This window comes from Pongo abelii, chromosome X (genome assembly GCF_028885655.2).
Source record: "Pongo abelii isolate AG06213 chromosome X, NHGRI_mPonAbe1-v2.0_pri, whole genome shotgun sequence".
NCBI lineage: Eukaryota > Metazoa > Chordata > Mammalia > Primates > Hominidae > Pongo > Pongo abelii.
Genome location: NC_072008.2, coordinates 41397949 through 41420355, shown reverse-complemented (window position 1 = coordinate 41420355; position 22407 = coordinate 41397949). Strand labels below are relative to the sequence as shown.

The window sequence follows — 22407 nt, the reverse complement described above, 5'->3', positions numbered from 1 at the left end:
GATTCAAGAAGGACCCTTGATTCAAGAAGGACCCTTGGTTTAATGAAATAATTTATACTCAAGGCCCTTATTACTATTTAATTTGCTGAATAAATACTTACCGAACTGTCACAAGTAAACATAGTCAAAACCTGAGTAGTATCTACATTAATACACCTTCCTGAGCTTTTCTTGGCTCTTATCTAAATATCAGTTCATCAGTGTAACAAATAGTTTTATTAACATGTGAGAAATTGCTCAGCAATGTTCACTTTACCATGTGTTAAAAAATACACATGCCACAAATTAGAATGTAGGGAAACTGTGTGATTTGCTCATTGTGGAGGCACTAAATGTTTCAATGGTTAGGAAATTCTATTAATTTTTCTTAACTTCCCTATAAGCAAAGAAAACCTAATTTCTCTTCCCTCTGAAGTCCCTATCAGCTTTAATATTCGAATTCTATTCGAAACTGGCATTTCAGAACCATACACTTGATAATGCCACCACTGTATAATCTGTTCTGTTTATACTTTCTCCCAAGGAGACTAAAATGCTTTTCAGATGAGTCACAAAACCTTGATGTACAGATCCTAAGGAAAGCAGACTAATGAACAAAAAAAGTCAACTCCGGAAGATCATTTAAAAACTAACAATGTCAGAGTAACACAGAACTATCCTGTAACTAAGCCATCCTAACTGAAGGGGAAAAGTCACAAAAAGTGAGCAAAGCAGTACACTCTTACCTGGGAGCAACTGTAATCTAGTATTTTTATGTGGGCACTGAGAGCCAGGTCCATGATATCTACAGGCACATCATCACTGTGAGCCAGATTCCACAGAAGGTTCAACACTTTGTGTGCCATCACACCATCTTTATCATCTTCTGCAAGACGACGTATCAGCTCAAGTAGCTTTTCACGTTGCTTTTTACTCGCATTTGTCCAACTGGCCTAGAAAAAAATTAAGTGACATGAAAACAACACATATTTAGTCACCACTTCATAAATTGTGACCAGGTTAACTATATTCAAATTCATCAAAAGCAACGTAGCTAAGCACAGAATTATTCAAGTGAGATCTGAAAATATAGTTAGCCTGGTATTTTTTTATAGGGTAGAGTTAAATTCCAAAAAAGAAAAATAAATGATACATTATTTCAATTTAGAAGACACCCAATTAAAAACTCTAAAATACATTTTTTTAAAACCTCTAAAATGGTACTGTAATACAACATGGTTATCATGCTTGGGGAAGGGCAGGGTACTAATGGCATTTAGTGAGTAGAGACCAGGGATGCTGCTAAGCAATATGGGAAAAGCTTTATGAGTAAAGTTACTGCTATGGTTTGAATGTCCCCTCCAAAACTCACGGTTAAGCTGGCACCATGCCTCTTGTACTTACCAACCTCCAGAACCATAAGCCAAATAAAATTCTGTTCTTTATAAATTACCCAGTCTGTGGTGTTGTTATAGCAGCAGCAAATGGACTAAGTTGCTAATCAGTGTTTATTAGAAAATAAACTGAAATGAACCTAACATCAAACAGTAGAAGAACGATTAAGCTGACCGGGCGCGGGGGCTCACGCCTATAATCCCAGCACTTTGGGAGACCCAGGCGGGTAGATCACCTGAGGTCGGGAGTTCAAGATCAGTCTGGCTAACATGGTAAAACCCCATCTCTACTAAATATACAAAATTAGCTGCGCGTGGTGGCGCATGCCTGTAATCCCAGCTACTTGGGAGGCTGAGGCAGGAGAATTGCTTGAACCCAGGAAGTGGAGGATGCAGTGAGCTGGGATCGCGCCACTGCACTCCAGTCTGGGTGACAGAGTGAGACTCTGTCTCCAAAAAAAAAAAAAAGAACGATTAAGTTAACGAGAGAAGATCAGTTCAATGGAATTACTAATATGGTACATCTTCAAAGATGATGTGAATGCCTATTTTTATTTCCTTCCAGCCTACACAAAATAACAAAAGGAATATGACAACTGCTAAGAATGTAAGGCTAAAATACCAGATTACAATTAAAAACATCTGGCTAGCATTATAAAAAGAGAGACAACTAGGTATTCCTCCTCAAGGAAAAGCACACCACCACTTAAGATATGCTCTAGTAAAATAAAAAAAAAAAAAAAACCTTCTGTATCAAAACTATTGACAGACACCAAGGCAACAAACGATCCAGTTACTTCAAATAAATTGCACGGAAAGTAAAAAAGAAGGAAGCTAGTTTCAAAGAGACTTAAAAGACATACACATGGACTGCACCAGGATCCTGATTAAAACTCACTTCTAAAATGAAGATGTATGATCTAAGACAACTGGAAGTTTTAAAACTATTTTATGATATTAAGGAATTATTGTTTTTAGGTAGATAATGGTATCGTGAATTTTTTCATGTACTCATCTTTTAGAGATACAAACTACATGAAAAGGAGAAATTAAGAACATCTGTTCAACCAGTACAACCATTAAGTGAGTGAAAAAGATAACCAAACTGGGAGAAATTATTTGTAACTCTTGAACTGACAAGGATTAGCATTCAAAATATATCAAGAACTACAATCCAAAAAAAATACAAATAATGCCACGGAGGGGGGAGGGGGGAACAGGCAAAAGACTTAAACAGGCATTCACCAAAAAAAAAAAAAAAAAGGCAAATAGCTCAAAAAATATACAGAAAGATACTCAATCTCATTATTGATCAAGGGATATAAAAACTAAAAGCACAAGCACAATGAGGTAACATTTCAAACACCGAGAAGATTGTCAAAAATTCAGAACTCTGACAAGAACAAGTGCTGGCAAAGATATGAAACTTACTTAGAACTCAAATGTTTAAAACCTAGGCTCTAGGCCAAGTACATAAAGCAAAGTCTAACCCAGAAGGTTGGAATCATTTGGTTGCAATCTGCAAAGAACCACAAGGTGACTCAGACTTCATTGCTTCCTTTCAAAATCATCTTTAGCAGAAACTTTCAACACTCCATAAGAATTGCCAGATTTACCAACACCTTGGAAAAAAAGTGCTTGTTACCAAATGACAAGTGCTCAATAAACATATGTTAAGCCAAAGGGGGAAGAACATGAAGAGTTATTATTATATTTAGACCATTATTGTATTTAGACTATCCTGAGAAGAGCGGGGATACAGCAGATATAATAACAACCCCTTTTTTTCCTTCTCTCATCAAAGGCATCACTGGTCACGTATCATCATTTCGGAAGTCTTTATCTTTACAGTGCCCATGATGACCAATTCTATTATTTCCTCAGCTGCCTTTGATATACTTCAATGGATGGAAAAAGTATTTAAGTTTTGCTTTTACATGTATAGAAACAAAATATACAAAAACCACATAAAAGATTCACTCAATAATTGTTCCCTTCAAAATAAAATTTTCCATAAGGCAGCGATTTTTCCATAAAGCAAAGCTTTAATGTCCCTAAGACTTATCTGTGAAACTTGCTTAAAATACAGACTCTTGGGCTTCAGTACCTACTGATCTGATTTAATATGTCTGTGATGGAAGCCAGTAAAAATGGTATTTTTTTCTTCTACTGTGAAATACATATCTAGAAAAGTACGAGCATATACCATTATTACAGTACACAATGTGAACACCTGTGTAACTAGTACCCAGGTAAAAAATAATACACGGCAAGTAACATCCCAGAAACCAGCTGTGCCCATTTCGGAACTTTACATTAACGTAATCAAGGTGTATTAATTACTGTGTGGCTTTATTCCTTTCTTCAACCTTCTGTTTATTAGACTCATCCATATGGTTGAGTTCCTCTTTCATTGCCGTGAAATATTGCACTGTATGAACATTCCATAATTTATCTATTCTATGTTTTTCTATCCTACATAGCAGGTTTTTTCACTATTACAAGTAATTCTGCTAACAAGTGTTGCTGAACACGTATCCTGGTGTACATAGGCATGAGTTTCTCAAGTGTATATTCAGAAGTCAAACTGATGAGTTATGAGAATCTTAAACTTTACCAGAAATACCAAGTATTTTCCAAAGTGGCTATAGCAATTTATGTTCCCACTAGTCAGTATAATTATTATTTTTAACAAGAAACTTTGGTGACCTATTGATCTAATGCCAGTTGTTAATAGAACACCTCTTAGTGCAAACTGCCAAAAAGTTTTTATGTTCTTAATCCACAAATTCACTAACCACTTGAGCTTTCACAAACCTAACCCTGGCAACTAATCAAAGATGTTACAAAACATGGCCTCAAAAACCAACATGATGGCATCAATGCAGATATGACTGTAGGAGGAGTTCTTGGGCTACCTTATGAGTTACATTTTGATTAACTCATATTTTGCTTGTACATATGACCCCAGAATACCAAGATACTGATATTCTCTTGCTTTCATCTTACTGTTTATTGCAGCCAATCATCCTTCCATGTAGTCCTACAATTTGCTTGAACCTGTAACTAAAATAGAAACTACCAGGGGAAAGAAAGAGAAAGTGATAGCCTGAGTTTCCATTATGGGGGCTATTAAGAAAATGAACATCAAGTTCTCGTTGGAAAAGAAAACAATGGCCAATTCCTTCACACCAGAGACTGTTTAATGGGATTTCTATTTAAGTATTTATTGGCTAAAAGTAATTCACAGATCTAATTAATCAATTCTATTTGAAATAGAATGGTAATATTTTGCTATGTTAACAATTACCTTAAAACAATCAAAAAGATGATCAAGTTGTTCAGGAGAAAAATCCCATGCCAATTTTGCCAGGAGATCATGTACATTCTTCACAATGGCTTCATGTTTCCCTGCCTATTGAAAAACAAAAACAAAATCACAATGCACTAGAATCTGAGTAATAGATTAAGTAGTGTATACAGCTTGCTGACAAAGTACTCCTATCTCCTTCATTTAACTACGTAACACAAGAAAATTCCTAACACAGCCCACACGGTGGCAAATGACTATAATCCCACCTACTCGGGAGGCTGAGGCAGGAGAATCACTTGAACCCAGGAGGCCGAGGTTGCAGTGAGCTGATATTGAGCCACTGCACTCCAGCCTGGGCAACAGAGCAAAACTCCATCTCAAAAAAAAAAAAAAAAAATTCTAACATTATAAAATGCTTTAGAACTGCCATCTAAAACCTGGCAACTTAATTTCATGATATAATAAATACAGCTAATGTGTACTTTGGCGGTTCATACAAACCTTTAATACAATTTATTTAACATGACAATTTTAATATTGCAAATACAAAAATAAGGCACACTAACAATATTGTTTCAAAACTGGAACCTTACGCACTCAAAGGCAAAGCTGTTTTCTTGGTTTTTATAGACTAAAAAAACAAAGCTTTATAATCTACAACTCAATAATGCTTCCCAAGAAATCCATGATTAGAAAACTGTCATTAAGGTAATAGAAGGAGTTGTAGTTTCCAACTCAAAAACTAAAAAGGTTACTAATCCTTCTGAAGAGTTATAAATCCTCTGGAATAATTATTACAGGTCTTTATAAATAATCAAGTGATTTAATTCTCCTGACACTGGAGGTTTTTGCTTTCTATTAAATATATGAAGACACCAATTACAGATGTCTTTACTCTCTTTCAATAGACATTCCTTATGATTTTACTGTTTGCATCTTTATTTAAAACCACTGACAAATTCTCAACCTTTATCAAATACAGATAAAAGAATATTTTTATTTTTAAAAGATTATTGGTTATTTCAAAAAGATTCCTGGCAGGGTAACAAGCATTTAAACGTTCTCAAAGTCAAACAATACAAGCCTGCATCCATTTCATGACAGCTACTGTATTTCTTCAGTTTTTAGTATCTTTATTTTAAAAACTAAATAGCCATCATCTTAAATTCCTTACCTGTGCTGCCCATATATTATCAAGATCCTGTAAGGTCAGAGCTTTTTCTTTGATGACAAAACGAAGAATCTTCTCTAACTTTTCTACATATTGTGGCTGATGAAGACTATCTCGCAACACTATGGATAAGATATTGTTCTGCTGTATCCATTCCTAAATGTTAATTCAAAAATGTGTTTGAAAGCAGAAATTAAAACAATTTTTTCCTAATTGCTCACACTATTATTAAATAATAAAAGGAAATTCAAAACATTTACAAAATATAATACTGGTAAAATATACTTATGTGTTGCTTTAATGGAAAATTATGAAATTTTATAACAATTTTGCACATACAGAAATGCTCCCATAAATAATACCGAAATTAAAAAGATTCTACACTCCAGCATTTACTCAGAAAAATATTATTTAAGTACACAATCACCATGGAAGGGTGAGTACAGGACCAATTTTAGGATCTTTGGATTCTTTATCCCAATTTTGCCACAGAATTATGTTTTGACCTTGGGTAAAAAGACACTCTATTTTTTACTTTTATTTATTAACAATTATCATGTGCTAGGCACTATTATTGCTTATCCATTATCTCTTTAATTTTCCAAACAATCCTAGTAAGAGATACATTATTCTATTACAAAATGTAAACAGGCTCACAGATGCTAGAATTGGAATATGAATCAAGTCATATGCTTCCACAGTCTGTTTTTCTGTAACACTGTGCTAGCTTGCTCAACTAGCATTCATTTAATCTTCAGCAACAGAATAAAGTGCTAACTCATGATTCAAACAGGGAGTAATCCATACTATATGATTTTGCAGTATTTAGCTGAGAATAAAAAGTAGTTAGGCCCAAAATGTGCTAGAGAAGTACATGTCTCAGCTGATAAAGAGCCAGTTTTTAATGTCTAATCTGTTGCAGATATTTGTTTTTATGTTATTCTACATATATACACATATATTTTTAATATAGAGACAGGGTCTCGCTTTGTTGCCCAGGCTGGTCTTAAACTCCTGGCCTCAAGCAATCTCTCCTCGGCCTCCCAAAGTGCTGGGATTACACGCGTGAGCCACTGCAGAGCCACACATACTTTTGTAAAACACAATAAAAATGTCGCAATGTCAAACTGCAATGAAAGTTTCTAAACACTTAATGCCATTTTCTGTCCTATCTAGGACTGGTTCAAGAACCAGCACCAGTCTTCAGAGCACACTTTGAATAGCTCTGTGCTGGACTTTCCATGAGGCAGATACGTACATCATACGTATGAAACCAGATGTCTACCACCTGACCCCCTAACACAGGGCAGTATCTAAGCAGTCTCCACATGCATTTTAACACACTCTAATCACTAACTCCCCTATTAAAGTGAGGGCTCCTTGAGGGCAAAGACAGTTCTCCTACAGATGTTTCCCCAGGACTGTTACACATATACATTCAAAAAATATTGGCACTGTAACTGAAATGGCATACTTACTCATTTCAAAACAATATAATACAAAATAGCTATGGTACATAAAGTTTCATAAAATTTCAAGGTCAAAATAAGGGCTTTCAAAATAAAATTCTCAAAATCGTGATAAAATAATTTGTATAGATCTTATTCTACTAATTTTATTTCCTGTTTTAAAACATTTAACTGTAAATGGTCAAATGAACAATAGGCCACTTTATAAGGTACCAGATACTACCCAATCCATTTTCTAGATCAACTCTACCTACTCCATTTCAACCAACTTCCCTCTCTCCAACAAACTAATAATTACTTCAGAATGCCACATTCATCACTAAGTTTATCAAAGATGTTTTAAAGCTACCCATATCACTACCAAATAATAAACTATGTTATTTCAGAAAGTTCTCAGGATTAACAGTTATAAATCAAAACACCTCCCAATTTCAGTTTACTTTAAAATGTTACTATTACTAATTTTTTTAGCTAGAGCTATTCTAATTTCTCGTCTTAAGTAGATTCTTATTCATATAAAGAAGAATTGAAAGACTCACTGCCATTCGTTCAGCTGTGAGCCACTCTTCCTCCTCAGGATTACCATGTCGATGGGTATAGTATGATACACTAGATATCACCTTATTAACTTCATTAAGTGCATTCATCTTTCCATTGAAAGAAGAAATTTGCAATAATCTGTAAGAAAAATCCAGTGATAAGTATGATTCTAAAATTGGCATTAACAATTATTTCAAGAGGTAAGTATCTTACCTAAGTATCATTTTTAACCTAAATATTTCTAAGTTTTTAACAGTTTCTTCTTGTCCTGGAACCCTTGAAGCTAAATTCTTCAAAGATTTAATAATCATTGAAAGAGCATCATTTTTGGCTTCATTCTTTGCTTCTTTTTTCAGTTCTTCATCAGTTAAGTTTTCTAAAAACTGTGGAACCATTTCTATTATTGGAAGAAAGTACTTTTTCACTGTATGAAGAGTGAGAAACTCATAGCATTGCCCAAATGGTCTGAAATAAGAAAGATACAAAACTCCTGTAAATACGCAATTTCTTAAAATCAATTTAGGACTAAACTCTCTATATTACTTTTTAAAAATACAAGTTATTAGTTGAAGAAACCACACTTGAAAAACTCAATTTTTATGAAGCAAAAACCAGCAATTCTACGGTGCACAAACCATTGATTTTTAAACGTAACTTACTTAATAAGGGCTGCAATTATTTGAACGTTTAATGCTGATCCATTAGTAAAACGATCATGCAAAATCTGGAACCCATTTAAAGTGCCAAATTTGTTGAGAAGATCCACTAGCCAACCCTGTAACACAATTAATGAAAAAAGTTTACTTTAAGGGGTAAAAAGCACTAAAGCCTTATTGAAATATACTAGAAATAGTAAATTCAATAAAATAAATCATCTTTCAAAGGACCACAAAACATTGCATTTTGTTCATAGTAATTCCATCTGTGAGACAGAAGCAGTATACCTACCAAGTATAGATTAAATCACTGGGGCATAGTTCTGTTTGTACCAATGTAAGTGGTGAACAGGAATTAGAAGACATGCTCCTATTTCAGATATCCCACCATATAAGAATGAATACCTTCTAATTACTGGAAAGTCTTTTATATTAAAATAATTTTCAGGAGGCAGAAAGACTTCAAGAGAGTTAAGAAGAAGCTACTTGGTAATGGATTTTGAATCTACTTCTTGTTTAGTTGTAAAACATTAAACTTTCCCTATAAACACAGTAACTAATAGCCTGAGAGTCAACTGTCAATTAAAAACTAAGGCCTGGTACTAGTATCTATTGTTCCTAAGTAGAATATGCTGGTTGATACTTTTGCTTATATAAATTGCACCCAGTTCTCCTTATCTTAGAAGCAACACCATGCAACAGGATGAACTGTGTAAGAAAGAGCTGTAGCTCAAAGTACCATACAGCTGGCACAGACAACAGTTGTGAGGCTAAAAGCCTGTCTGTATGTAAAAACCTAAAACGAATTAAAAGGCTATATAAATATAAGAATCAAATATATGTAGAAATTAATGTACCTAAGAAAACCTTTCACACCTTGCCACCTTCTAAAATTTAGGCCATGTTTTAGAAGCCACTGGAAAACCAGGGGCAAAATAGACAATTTCTCTTCTAAGCCTTAAGCAAAAATAATTTCTACAGCTATTTTTTAAAAATATACAGGAAAAAGTAAAGATGCTAAATGGCTGTATGTCCAATGTTTGTTTAAAGAGAAAATATGATAGCTAATGCTAGTTTTTTGTGTGTGTTTTTTTGTTTTGAGATGGAGTTTTACTCTCGTCGCCCAGAGTGCAATGGTGCGATTATCAGCTCACTGCAACCTCTGCCTCCAGGGTTCAAGCGATTCTCCTGCTTCAGCCTCTCAAGCAGCTGTGATTATAGGCACACACCACCACACCCAGCTAATTTTTGTATTTTTAGTAGAGATGGGGTTTCACCATGTTGGCCAAGCTGGTCTTGAACTCCTGACTTCAGGTGATCCACCCATCTTGGCCTCCCAAAGTGCTAGGATTACAGGCATGAGCCACCTTGCCTGGCCTACTGCTACTTTTTATATGGTTTTAAAAGAATATGAATGAACTAAGTTCTCTAATAAACCCATTATCATATTTCAATATAATAGTGTTTTCCTACCTTTTTAGTCATGAAAGGCTAATTCAAAACCATTACAACTCAAGTACTTAATTCACCAGATCCCTTTTGTCATTCAGCAATTGTAAGAAAGTACATGCTCATTATGTAATATATTTTATTTCTTCAGCAACTATAATGAGACTATTAGATTGATATACTTGATAGTTACATACAATATTTATAAAACAGCAGGTGTGGACACAGTAAAGAATTAGTCTAAAGCTAATCTTTCTGTATTTCTTTGGCTGCAATGTACGCTTAAACAATTGGGAATATTCAGATAGAGTGCTTCAAACTGAGGCTAATAGGCTAGCTTCAGCAGCTGCCAACAACAGCCTTCCTTCTCTGGCTCTAAGTTTTCTAGACTGGCAGAGAAAGATCAGTCGCCCTAAATGGAAAATTCAAAATGACCACATAGCCTACAATTCACCATATGCTTTCCACATAGTTTTCTATTGCCACAAGTTCCTTTTCTCAAAGATAGCAGGGTGAATTTCACCTGAGACCTTTTGTCGTAACCAATGAAGTTTTTATTATATTTTAAATGTTTGAATAAATGATCTCATTTAAACATCTTCAAACATCTTGGGGGAAGATGGGGATTAGGAAACACTCCGAGAGATAGTCCTGACAGCTTTAGCTTTGTCATGGATCAAAAGTTGAGGCCACAGAGGTTCAATGTCCCAGGAGGGTAGGGGGTGTAGAGAGAATTTGAAGTAGAACAGAAGACCTACCAAAAGCTCCAGAGAATGATTAAGTATTAAGGCTCCAAAATATTCCCAATAAAACACTTTTAAGCTCTGTAACTCAAATTTCTCAAAGGTAAATGAAACTCATTACAAACAGTATCCGAAAGTGAAGCTACAGCTTAGAAAGTTTATCTCCATCGACTAAGTCTGATGATCTGAATTTTGCCACTACCACTTTTGGAGAACAGGAGAAAAAACCATATGGAGGCTATTACATATCTCTTAGATTTTTCATTATATCATGACATCTGCATTCAACTAGGACACGGTTGAAGATGCTGTCAAATATGTCCCCTTTTAATCAGATTTTTAAAAGCTTATAGAAGACCTGTTTAGCTGTATGATAAAATTTCTCTTACTTCAATAGCAAGTAAATGTGTAGGTAATTCCATAGAATATGCTTCTCCTTGATTCACAACTATATTTTGGGCTATATTTTTAAAAACTGTACTCTTGAAGGCTTTGAAAGGCTAACACTCTCACAATCGCTATACTGTATAAGTTTAATAGCAAGAACTATACTTCAAAGATATAAAACTATCTTCAACCAGAAGTCATCTAAAAATTTTACATTTAGCCATGTTAAATCAAGTTTTGTTCCCTGTGAATCTCTTAAGTTGTGGATTACTGGCACATAGAGCAAAAAAAAAAAAAAAAGTAAAATTTAAAAAGAAATACAGGTATAGATATAAATTTTCATTTTGAAGACTGCCATTATTTAGATGTTAACCTGATCTATTCAAGCAAAAATAAGCCACCTAGTGGCAACTATATGAACTGGGAAATAGCAGAAAATCTCAAGTTTGACATTTTTTTGATAATTTCGGCTTATTAGTAAAATAAACCAAGTTCTGCATAATGTATGACTTAAAATTTTTCTGGCTGGAAGGGAAATTTGTACAAGACCTATAATATTAAAAATGTCTCCCTAAAATCTAAAATTTTAAAATTAGGTAATACTTATTAAAAGAAGCAGCGTTTAGGGATAAATTTTTTAAAGTGTACAGTCTGTTTACACCAATATAGAAAACTTACATTTATGTACAGAATATATTTAAGTGAGATTTGGAAGATTTACTATATTGATTTCATTAACAATTTCTGTAATTTTATGATGTATTATTAGGTATTTAGAGGATATACTTGATTTTGGAGTCAAAATCTTAGAATGCCTAAAATGATCACGGCCCTGCAGAACAACAATTGAGTCCTTGGTCAAAGAAGTAATCTCCTACTCTATTTCAAAGAAAAAATACAGTCTGTTTCCTACTAACCTAAATTATGACTACTTCTAAAGAGGCTGGACGTATAATTACGGGGTAATTATACATGCAGAAAAAGAACTAGAACGACAAAGCTATGAAAAAGGCTCCTGGTTGTGTGTATTTTCATTTAAATTGTTATTTCATTGTCACACTTTAAATACAGATCACTGAAGATTCTGTGTCAGAACAAAACAATTGTATTATTTAATTTTGAAAATAACAAACCAACACACCTTTGGTGATCGAGGATCTGGAGAACGAGCAAAGAGTTCATCTTCAGGCAACTGAACACTTGAGGAAACTGATTCACATGGACGTGTACCATTGTAGATATGGAATTTGCAATGAGGATTTAAGGCCATGGCAAGAAGTTCTAAAAGTGGAAACCAGTCTTGGGACAACTTGGCCACACATAGCTCCACCAGACGATGAGTATTGTTAATAATACACCTCTGTTATACAAGGGGGAAAGGCGATTTACAAGATCAAAACACTGCAATTTCAAATAGAAATATCTTCCAATATTAATCATATCCTAACAAATAATGATCTCTCCATTTTTCTAATCATTAATATTGAGATCAAACTGATTATCAAAGGACAAATTAGAATTTGTTTACTTCATAATTTATATGGTACTTTCAAAAGCCATTTGCTATGGCTTAAAAAATACAAGAGGCACCATAAGTTATCTATTCCTGCTCTACGTCCACAGGTAAGATGCAAGTTACTATTTTTTCTCTGTGGAATTTGTACACGAGAGGCAGCAATTCTAGAGTCTAAACAATATGTCAGGCTGAGCGCAGTGGCTCACACCTGTTAATCCCAACACTTTCGGAGGCTGAGGAGAGCGGATCACTTGAGGCCAGGAGTTTGAGATCAGCCTGCCAACAGGGTGAAACCCTGTCTCTAGTAAAAATACAAAAATTAGCCACGTGTGCTGGCATGTGCCTGTAGTCCCAGCTACTCGGGAGGCTGAGGCATGAGAATAGCTTGAACCCAGGAGGCAGAGGCTCCAAGGAAGCCAAGATGGTGCCACTGCACTCCAGCCTGGGCAACAGAGCAAGACTGTCTCAAAAAATAAAAATAAATAAAATAAACAATATGTCAATCATTCAAGATAAATTTGCTAGCTAAATGTCAAATGCAGAAGTCTGATGCCACTTCCAAAGTTTCCATTTCTACACCTATAAAATTACATGTTAAATCAGAAAATGTGGAATTTTTATGCTATGGTCATATTTGGGAAATAGGTTATAGGCCACAAAAATATTATCTGCTTGACAACTTATGACCATTTCCAAAGTATACAAAAGAACAGAGGCCGGGCATGGGTGCTCACACCTGTAATCCCAGCACTTTGGGAGGCTGAGGCAGGCAGATCACTTGAGGACAGGAGTTTGAGACCAGCCTGGCCAACATGGTGAAACCCCATCTCTCCTAAAAATACAAAAATTAGCCAGGCGTGGTGGCGCACGCCTGTAGTCCCAGCTACTCGGGAGGCTGAGGCAGGAGAATCACTTCAACCTGGGAGATGGAGGTTGCAGTGAGCTGAGATCGCACCACTACACTCCTGCCTGGGAGACAGAGCGAGACTCTGTCTCGGGGGAAAAGAAAACAACACAAAAAACAAAAGCAACAGAGACTTAGAGTAGTTATGGCATTTTATCAGTCTGAGACATATACTTTTTTCACTTTTTAAGATCTCTGGAATCTGACTCTATCTTATAATCAATGAACAATACATTACTATTTTCCTAAATGGAAGGTATTTGCAGAGAGGAATTGTGTTTGCTTCTGCTAGTCACTTGGGGGCACTACCGACCTGAGACCACTTTACATTTTCCACTTAAGGGCTTTTTGTATCACAACTATAATTTGAATTCAGACTACGAAACTGTTTAAATACTGGCTTGTGGTGTAGACTTTCACTTTTCTTTTTTTATTCCCTCCCTCCACCAAGTGCCAAGGTTGAGATATGCAGGGTTTTTTGCTGTCCCTTTCTGCATAGCAAGTTCATTTCTCATTTACCTCTACACTGACCCTTTGGTGTCCCAGACGTATATGAAATGCCCCATCTTGGGTGTTTTTCTTCCTTAATAGTCCATAAAACAGTGATGTACCTTACAATTGATAGCATTACATTTTCAGTGAAATGTGATGACTTGCCTAAGGTCACAGACACTTGAGATCCCAGAGGAGAGATTAAACCCAAGTTTAACTCTAAATCTCATGCTTATTCTAAATGACCATGCGGCCTTCAAGAGACTTAATTTATAAACACTTTTAAGTTTTTAATTTTTAGACCTTTTAATTCAATTATAACAGAATAAATAACACAGCCACACACACATATACCTCTCCCCACTCACAGGCATCACTATGTAAATCTGATCCTTTAAAGTCAAATGCAAGACTCACATGAATTTCAAACTTCCAGCCACTCACTGCTTCATCTGTAAGAATTTTAGTGAATGATATTGTTAGCCCATCTCGGAAAAATCGCTGACATGCTTCACTTTTAACATCAAGGCCTAAGAAAAAGGGAGAAAAATTAATGCAAACAAAATATTTATGTGGTTGTTTTTACATTGTCCAGTATACAATAAAAGGTAATAAATAACTGGAAACTTCACCGGCAGCTAACAAATATTTAATTGCATAAAAGTAGATTAACCGAGTAATATTAACACTAACTGAAAATGTTACAAATTATGGCACTAGCCTTAAACACAAAATGGTCATCAGCAGCACCACGAGAAGAGGCAAATTTAAATAGTATTTTGCTCCCGGAAAATAAGTCTTCGAACTTAAAAACATTTCCCAATTTTTAAAATCTTATTTTGTTCATAAATCATTCATTTAGCATCAATATCCTTATACTATTCTGTGTTTGATCAAATAAAATGAATTATGTCTTGTCTTCCTTATTAGCCTCTCTCAATTATCTCAGTGTCTCTGTTTCTTTATATCTTTGCTTAATTTCACCTCATTTTAGAAAGGCAATAGAGCAATGTGCTTCCAAACAAAGAAAATCTGTAACTCATAATGACAAAATAAAAACTATTCAATTTGTATAGAAAGTATTATTTGATTGATAGTACAAAAGAGATGGTAATTTAAACTTTTAAAAATTTGGAACTTGTCAAAAATAACCGTGGTCTCAGAAAAAAAATATGGTGGAGGGAGGAATACACGTCCACTGAATGTCAATGCTATTAAATGAAATACCATTAATCAGTGTTTATCCATCATTTTACAGTCAGGACTTAGAACATGCTTAGCAAAGAAGTCTTCCAAAATTTGCTGATATGCCCAAAAGAAAGAAAATCAGTATATTGAAGCAATATCTGCACTACTATGTTTGATGCAGCACTGTTCACAATAGCCAAGATTTTGAACCAACCTACGTGTTAACGGATGAATGGATAAAGGAAATGTGGTACATATACACAATGGAGTATTATTTAGCCATTAAAAAAAAATGATATCCTGTCATTTCCAACAACACGGATGGAACAAAAGGTCACCATGGTGTGAAATAAGCCAAGCACAGAAAGACAAACATCACATGTGCTCACTCATTTGCAGGATCTAAAAATCAAACAATTGAACTCACGGACGTAAAGAATAGCGGGATGGTTAATGGGTACAAAAATTAGAAGAAGACCTAGTTACTTGATAGCACAAAACAATGAGTACAGTAAAAAAATAATTTAATTGTACATTTTAAAATAACTAAAAGAGTAAAACTGGATTGTTTGAAACACAAAGGATAAATGCTTGAGGTAATGGATACTCTATCTACCCTGATGTGATTATTACGCATTGTATGCCTGTATCAAAATATCTCATTACCCCAAAATACATACACCTACTATATACCCATAAAAATTAAACATTTTTAAAATAAAAAAGATATTTTCTTTAAAAAATTTTGATGAATTAGTGAACGTGTAAAAGAACAAAAAATTTTGAGTGGTGAAAACAACTGTAACCTGTCCATGTATTGTATTTTCACTTTGGGATATTATTTCTACAAGATTAATGAGGCATAAGGACATGTTCTTTAAACAAAAGAGGGGAATTATTAAAAGATAAATCAAACTTTCCCTTGCCATGGAGTTGAACTTAAAGTACTAATCATGTTAATTTTGACAATAATCAGTTTCAATTGTGATAGTGCCTACTGTTAGTTATAACACATTCATAGCTATCCTATTTCAGAAAATGAAATGTTACTGCTTTTTAATCTGCAATATCTTAAAAAATGAATTGAAAGTTATTACAATGGTAGTCCTCTGTTAGATGATTCAACTGCACCTTAAGTAGACCAAAGTCATTGGGGGAAAAAAAAAAAAGATTAATTCCAGCATTAAGCTTTTTTTCTGGACAACTGAGTAAAAACACCAGATTTCCTTTTGTTGGTTTAACAAAAACTGAGACTTCATCTTCCGATTCTTTAAGAGAAAAATCACACCTTTCCTGTGTATTAATAAAAAAAAAAGGCTGGGTACAGTAGCTCACGCCTGCAATCCCAGCACTTTGGAAGGCCGAGGTGGGAGGATCGCTTGAACCCAGGAGTTTAAGAACAGCCTGGGGAACCAGTCTGTCTCTACAAAAAAAAAGAAAGAAAGAAAGAAAGAAAGAGAGAGAAAGAAAGAGAAAGAGAGAGAGAGAAAGAAAGAAAGAAAGAAAGAAAGAAAGAAAGGGAGGGAAGGGAGGGAAGGGAGGGAAGGGAGGAAGGGAGGAAGGGAGGAAGGGAGGAAGGGAGGAAGGAAGGAAGGAAGAAAGAAAGAAAGAAAGAAAAAAAGATTAGCTGGGCGCAGTGGCTCATGCCTATAATCCCAGCACTTTGGGAGGCCAAGGCGGGTGGATCACCTGAGGTCAGGAGTTCGAGACTAGCCTGGCCAACATGGTGAAACCCCGTCTTTACTAAGAATACAAAAATTAGCTGGTGGGCGCCGGTAATCCCAGCTACTCGGGAGGCTGAGGCAGGAGAATCGCTTGAACTGGGGAGGTGGAGGTTGCAGTGAGCCAAGATCACGCCACTGCACTCCAGCCTGGGCAACAAGAGTGAAATTCCATCTCAAAAAAAAAAAAAAAAAAAAAAATTAGTGGGCATGATGGCGCATGCCTGTATCCCACTCAAGAGGCTGAGGTGGGATGATCGCTTGAACACAGGAGGTAGAGACTGCAGTAAGCCATGATCACATCACCACACTCCAGCCTGGGTGACAAAGCAAGACCCTATCTTACAAACATGTAAGCGAGACAGTTTATTTCAGAAGTACAATATTAATGAAATGGTAATTTTTACCTGAATGAAGATTTTACTAGATAAAATTTTACTAAGTACAAAGAGCCACACAACCTAATTCACTGTCATTTCAGTAAAGCAGTCAAAGGGCAAGTGTAAATAATTTGTAGACTTACACAGTACATATTTTGAGGACAGAAATGACTCAAGATAATTACAAGGAGGGCAGGGGACAGATATGTCTGGAGTCCATCATACCATCCATCATTTATAGAGTACTTAATTGTAAAATGTTCTTTTGTATAGTATTTCCCATAACAGGTAAGACCCTCAATTAAAAATGTTTAACCTCTGAGTGACAACCTCTTTGCAAATCCGACGAAACAATGAATCTACTCCTTAGAAATACAAATATACATAAATTTTATGTAACTTCAGAGAGTTCACAAACATCCTTTAAGAATGTCCAAAGGATATGAGCCCCTGCTTGCAAGCTGTAGTATGTGTTTATGATGGAGGAAAACAAATCCACTTCATCCACTTTTGGGGTAAAGTAAAAATACATCTAGTAGCATACATTATAGAAAGCATAAAAACATATAACTTACCTTTTTTACTAAGATCAATAGCAGCTTCTAAAAGCACTTCTAATTCCCCTTTCGGCAAAACTGGAACCACCCATCGAGGCCTAAAAGTTTTACCAAATAAAAACATGCTTAATGGTTGTACACTAAAAGAGGCACTACAAATGAGCTACTAATTATAATTATCTTGCTATGAAAATATTTAATATTAATATTAAAATAACATTAAAATATTAAGACAAGGTTGGCAGAATATCTGCTTTGTGGGACTAAGCACCATCTGTTGTCTCTATAAATTTTTACAGGTACTGTCAAAAGATACAGCAATAAGAGAGGGAAGAAAACTAAATTATCTTGATAACTTAGGATATAAAACTATTATAACAATCAAATATTAACTAATTAGGTATCATGGATATTTTTGTTAAAATTCATAGGGAAGTGCTCTTTCAGGATTCAGATCAAAGGAGACATTATGATAAACCTCTTCATTGCCCTGCCCCCCCCTTTTATTTTTTGGGAAGAGACAGGGTTGCCCGGGAGCAGTGGCTCATGCCTCTACTCCCAGCACTTTGGGAGGCCAAGGCAGGAGGATCACCTGACATCAGGCGTTCGAGACCAGCCTGGCCAACATGGTGAAATGACGTCTCTACTAAAAATACAAAAATTAGCCAGGTGTGATGGCACATGCCCATAATCTCAGCTACTCGGGAGGCTGAGGCAGGAGAATCGCTTGAACCCAGGAGGCGGAGGTTACAGTGAGCCAAGATTGTGCCACTGCACTACAGCCTGGGCAACAGAGTGAGACACCGTCTCAAAAGAAAAAAAAAAAAAAAAAGAAAAAGAAAAGAGATCGAGACCATCCTGGCCAACATGGTGAAACCCCATCTCTACTAACACAAAAATTAGCTGGGTATGGTGGCACGCGCCTGTAGTCCTAGCTACAAGGGAGGCTGAGGCAGGAGAATCACTTGAACCCAGGAGGCAGAGGTTGCAGTGAGCCGAGATCACACCACTGCACTCCAGCCTGGTGATAGAGCGAGACTCCATCTCAAAAAAAAAAAAAAAAATCATTTGTATTTTTCTCCCCCGAGAACTTGCTAATAATATGCAACTTCAGCCTAAGAAGTATTTTATTACCAATCACCAACCACCAGACAAGTATGGAAAAGCAACAAACAATACAACCTTCTGCTATGGTATCACTGCTATAGAGAATGGTCAGGGACCACCATAAAACATAATTCATTATATACCATTACTATAGGCACCTGCCAGAATCACACAATGTATTCTCATAAATATATGAGTCCTCATGACCTGATTTACCTCAGGCCATCCCAAAAATTATGAAAGTCATCCAGCAACCAAGAGACCAATGAGAAAAAAACTTCATAAACTCTCCAAGAGGGAAACTGAACATACAATTTTACTTCGGAAACAAACCAACTAGGGTCATGATCATTAATGTGAAATTTTTACTAACACTGTCACTCCCTTTCATTTATTAAATCTACTAAGAATCATGGGTTATAAAGCACTTGGCAGCGACGAAGCTATAAAGACTATTAAGGAGGCAGTGGGGTTACTTTCCTGTCTGCTCTCTTTCTTGTGTGTTACGCACCAACTCACCTGTTGATCATGTCATCCAACTTGGCCAAGTCAGTATGTGGAAATGCAGGTTCCTCATCTTCAAGCTGTGGTGGGGCATCACCTTGACCTTGCTCATCTGGGGGAGTTGCCGGGGAATTTTCATTGGAAGAATCAGGCGATGAAGTCTTAATTAAAAATTAAACATTCCACATTTAAGTTTCTATAACATATGTAAACTAGTAATCCAAACACCAACACAGACAAGCATTGCAAATTTAAAAATTTTGTAAATAGCCCTACATATCCATGGGCTCTGCATCTGCAAAGTCAACCAACAACCTTGGATCGAAAATATTCAGAAAAAATTGCCTATGTGCTGAATATGTACAAACTTTTTTGCTTGTCATTATTCCCCAAACAATATAGCATAATAATGATTTATATAGCATCTACACTGTATTAGGCATCATAAGTAATCTAGAGATGATGTGAAGTATATACAGAAAGATGTGCATGAGTTATATTCAAATACTAAACCATTTTATATCAGGGACTTGAGCATACACCAATTTGGCTATCCAAGTGGTAAGAGGTCCTGGAACCAATCCTCCATGAATACTAAGGGACAACTGTATTGTAATTTTTACAGAAGATAAAACAATTGAAAGTTTATGATGTTTCAGGCCATCTCTGTACTACTGTGCTTTAAAATAATTTCATCTAATCCTCAACAACCTAATAAAGCATGCTACTGCCATTTAATAGATGAAAAAAACTCAGACAATAAGTAGCCCAAGATCACACAGCTCAAATTCTATACTCAGGATTTGTATCAAAGTCTAAATAGTTTGTGTTCTTAATCATAATGTGTACTGCCTCTCTGCTTACATTTCCCATTATATGAGCCGTGACAGAAATTATTCTACAAATATGATACATCACATTTTATACATTATTAAGTAATTTATAACTTCTGCTTTTTATTTGAAGGGAGAAAATGTAATTATTCCATAATTTCCCTACACCCAAACCATTATCCAAACAACAATTATTTAGAAGTTCATGATTATGGTTCGTAAATAAGTAACATCACCTTCAACTAATGTGGCTATTTTTCACTTCTTTCATTCCTCATTTTTAGCATGTCTTTCTCTCCCCTCTGCTTTAGCAGTGCATAATATTTTCACAACTAAGTGAATGAACTTTTATGACCTTTACTCTTAATTCAGAAAGCAAGTGGTATTTTCTCTTTCAAAATGAAACTAACCTAAATTTTAAACTGATTTTTATTTATGTGTTCTTGAATTTTCTATTCACTGTAGGCTGATGGCCCTTTAAGAGAAACGGGCCGCTCGCTTTATCATTCAAGCACCTATTGAACAGTTGTAAAATAAAGAGTTGCATAAATAAGCACTTGCACGAAGACAGATGAGTTTACCAGCATTAATATGTTTTACTCACAAAGTTCATACATGAACTCATATGGTCAATTAGTAACTAAATGGTGAACTTCTACTTAAGATGGAGAACACTGTGCAGGTGCCCACAGAGCTGGTCTCAAGGCAAAGGAAACTACAGCACAGAAGTCAAGTGTTACAAGTCCAACAAAAATGTCTGATATGAAGTATGTAACTCTGGAAGCCTGCTTTATTATTTTTTAACTCCTTGCCCCCTGATACATAGGTAGTTTACACATGCTCATAGAAAATATAAAAAATAAAATTTAAAACACCTGTAATTCCACACCTATAAACACCGATATTTCCTTGTAATCTTTAAGAGTAAATAAAAACTGTCCATATATATGTTCAATAAAACTGGAATTATACATAAGTCTGTGTCCTTTTCCATTCAATACATCTAGGTATTCAATTTTTTGATCATTAAGAATCTTAAAAAATATTAATGGCCATATAATATTGCATGAATTAAACAAAATTAAGGGACGTTTAGTATTTGGTAATTTTTACCGCTAACAAACATAAACATAGCTGTAATTAATGTTCTCATATATAAACCTTTGTGTTGAACTTCAACTTTTCCTTAGGATGGGATCCTGGATATATAATTACTACAACAGTATAAACGATTTCTTTGAAGGCCACTGACAAATACTGCCAAATTTCATTCCAGAAAATTTGCACCCTCCCAGCAACCACATCCAAGAGTGTTCATCCCACGGTGCCTCTTGCCAAGGCTGTTTCATTATCGAGTTTTACTACACACTAAAGCCTAAAATTCTCTAAGAGAATTTTTTTTAAAGGCATGCTTAAAAAAAATTAAGTGAAAAATCTGATTTTAGAAATTCCCTTTATGCCAGCACATAAAAAGCATGTCCAAAAAGTGAGCCCTAAATTGAACAGTGATTAACACTTTGGTTGCCGCTTCTTGGTACAACCGTGTCATATCTTGTAAAATAAAATCCTAACATTAAAAAGTAGAGAAAAACAAAATGTAAGAGTGAGGAATAATGTAATTTGTTTCATTCCTTTGTTATTTTAAATTACCAGTCATCTTTAAAAATGTAAAGTTTTTAGAAGAAAAAGAACACAATGTAGACATAGAATATTACGTTGAATATCACAAACCCAAGAGCTCTAAAAATCAACAAGTACACCTTAAAATAAGAGTAAGGTTAAATAAAAGGTCTGATTTTTGTCTAAAGCCATGCAAGTCAGAAACATTGCAAAAGAGGTTAGAATTCCATGGACAATGCAGGTATAAAATGAAAAAGAAAGAGGGAAAGATACTGGAACTCTAACTACTAGCTTCTGGTGTAAAATTAGAAATCTTTAGCATCCAACTCAAACCTCTGACTACGCTTTTAAAAACCTGAATACTGGCTAACAAATTTATGTCACAGGAAGGACTTAACTCTGTCCAAGACCTGTGACCATACACTTTAATATTTTATGTCTCGAAAACGGGAACTAGAGAGGAAAAGGAATAAAACTGACACAT

General features: G+C 35.3%; 1 protein-coding gene across 12 annotated transcripts in view; it reads right to left on the bottom strand.

The window, feature by feature from the left end:
* The window catches only part of USP9X (ubiquitin specific peptidase 9 X-linked), a 146950-nt gene that overhangs the window by 82920 nt on the left and 41623 nt on the right, over nt 1-22407 (bottom strand). For all 12 annotated transcript variants that reach the window (XM_054544478.2, XM_054544481.2, XM_063721226.1 and 9 more), the window contains 10 exons: nt 19486-19631; nt 17878-17957; nt 14431-14543; nt 12243-12461; nt 8526-8641; nt 8080-8331; nt 7866-8004; nt 5861-6013; nt 4684-4788; nt 726-932 (listed from right to left, as the gene is read on the bottom strand). In XM_054544478.2, coding sequence (XP_054400453.1) covers nt 726-932; nt 4684-4788; nt 5861-6013; nt 7866-8004; nt 8080-8331; nt 8526-8641; nt 12243-12461; nt 14431-14543; nt 17878-17957; nt 19486-19631 — 1530 coding nt within the window. The remainder of the gene's footprint in view (nt 1-725; nt 933-4683; nt 4789-5860; nt 6014-7865; nt 8005-8079; nt 8332-8525; nt 8642-12242; nt 12462-14430; nt 14544-17877; nt 17958-19485; nt 19632-22407) is intronic.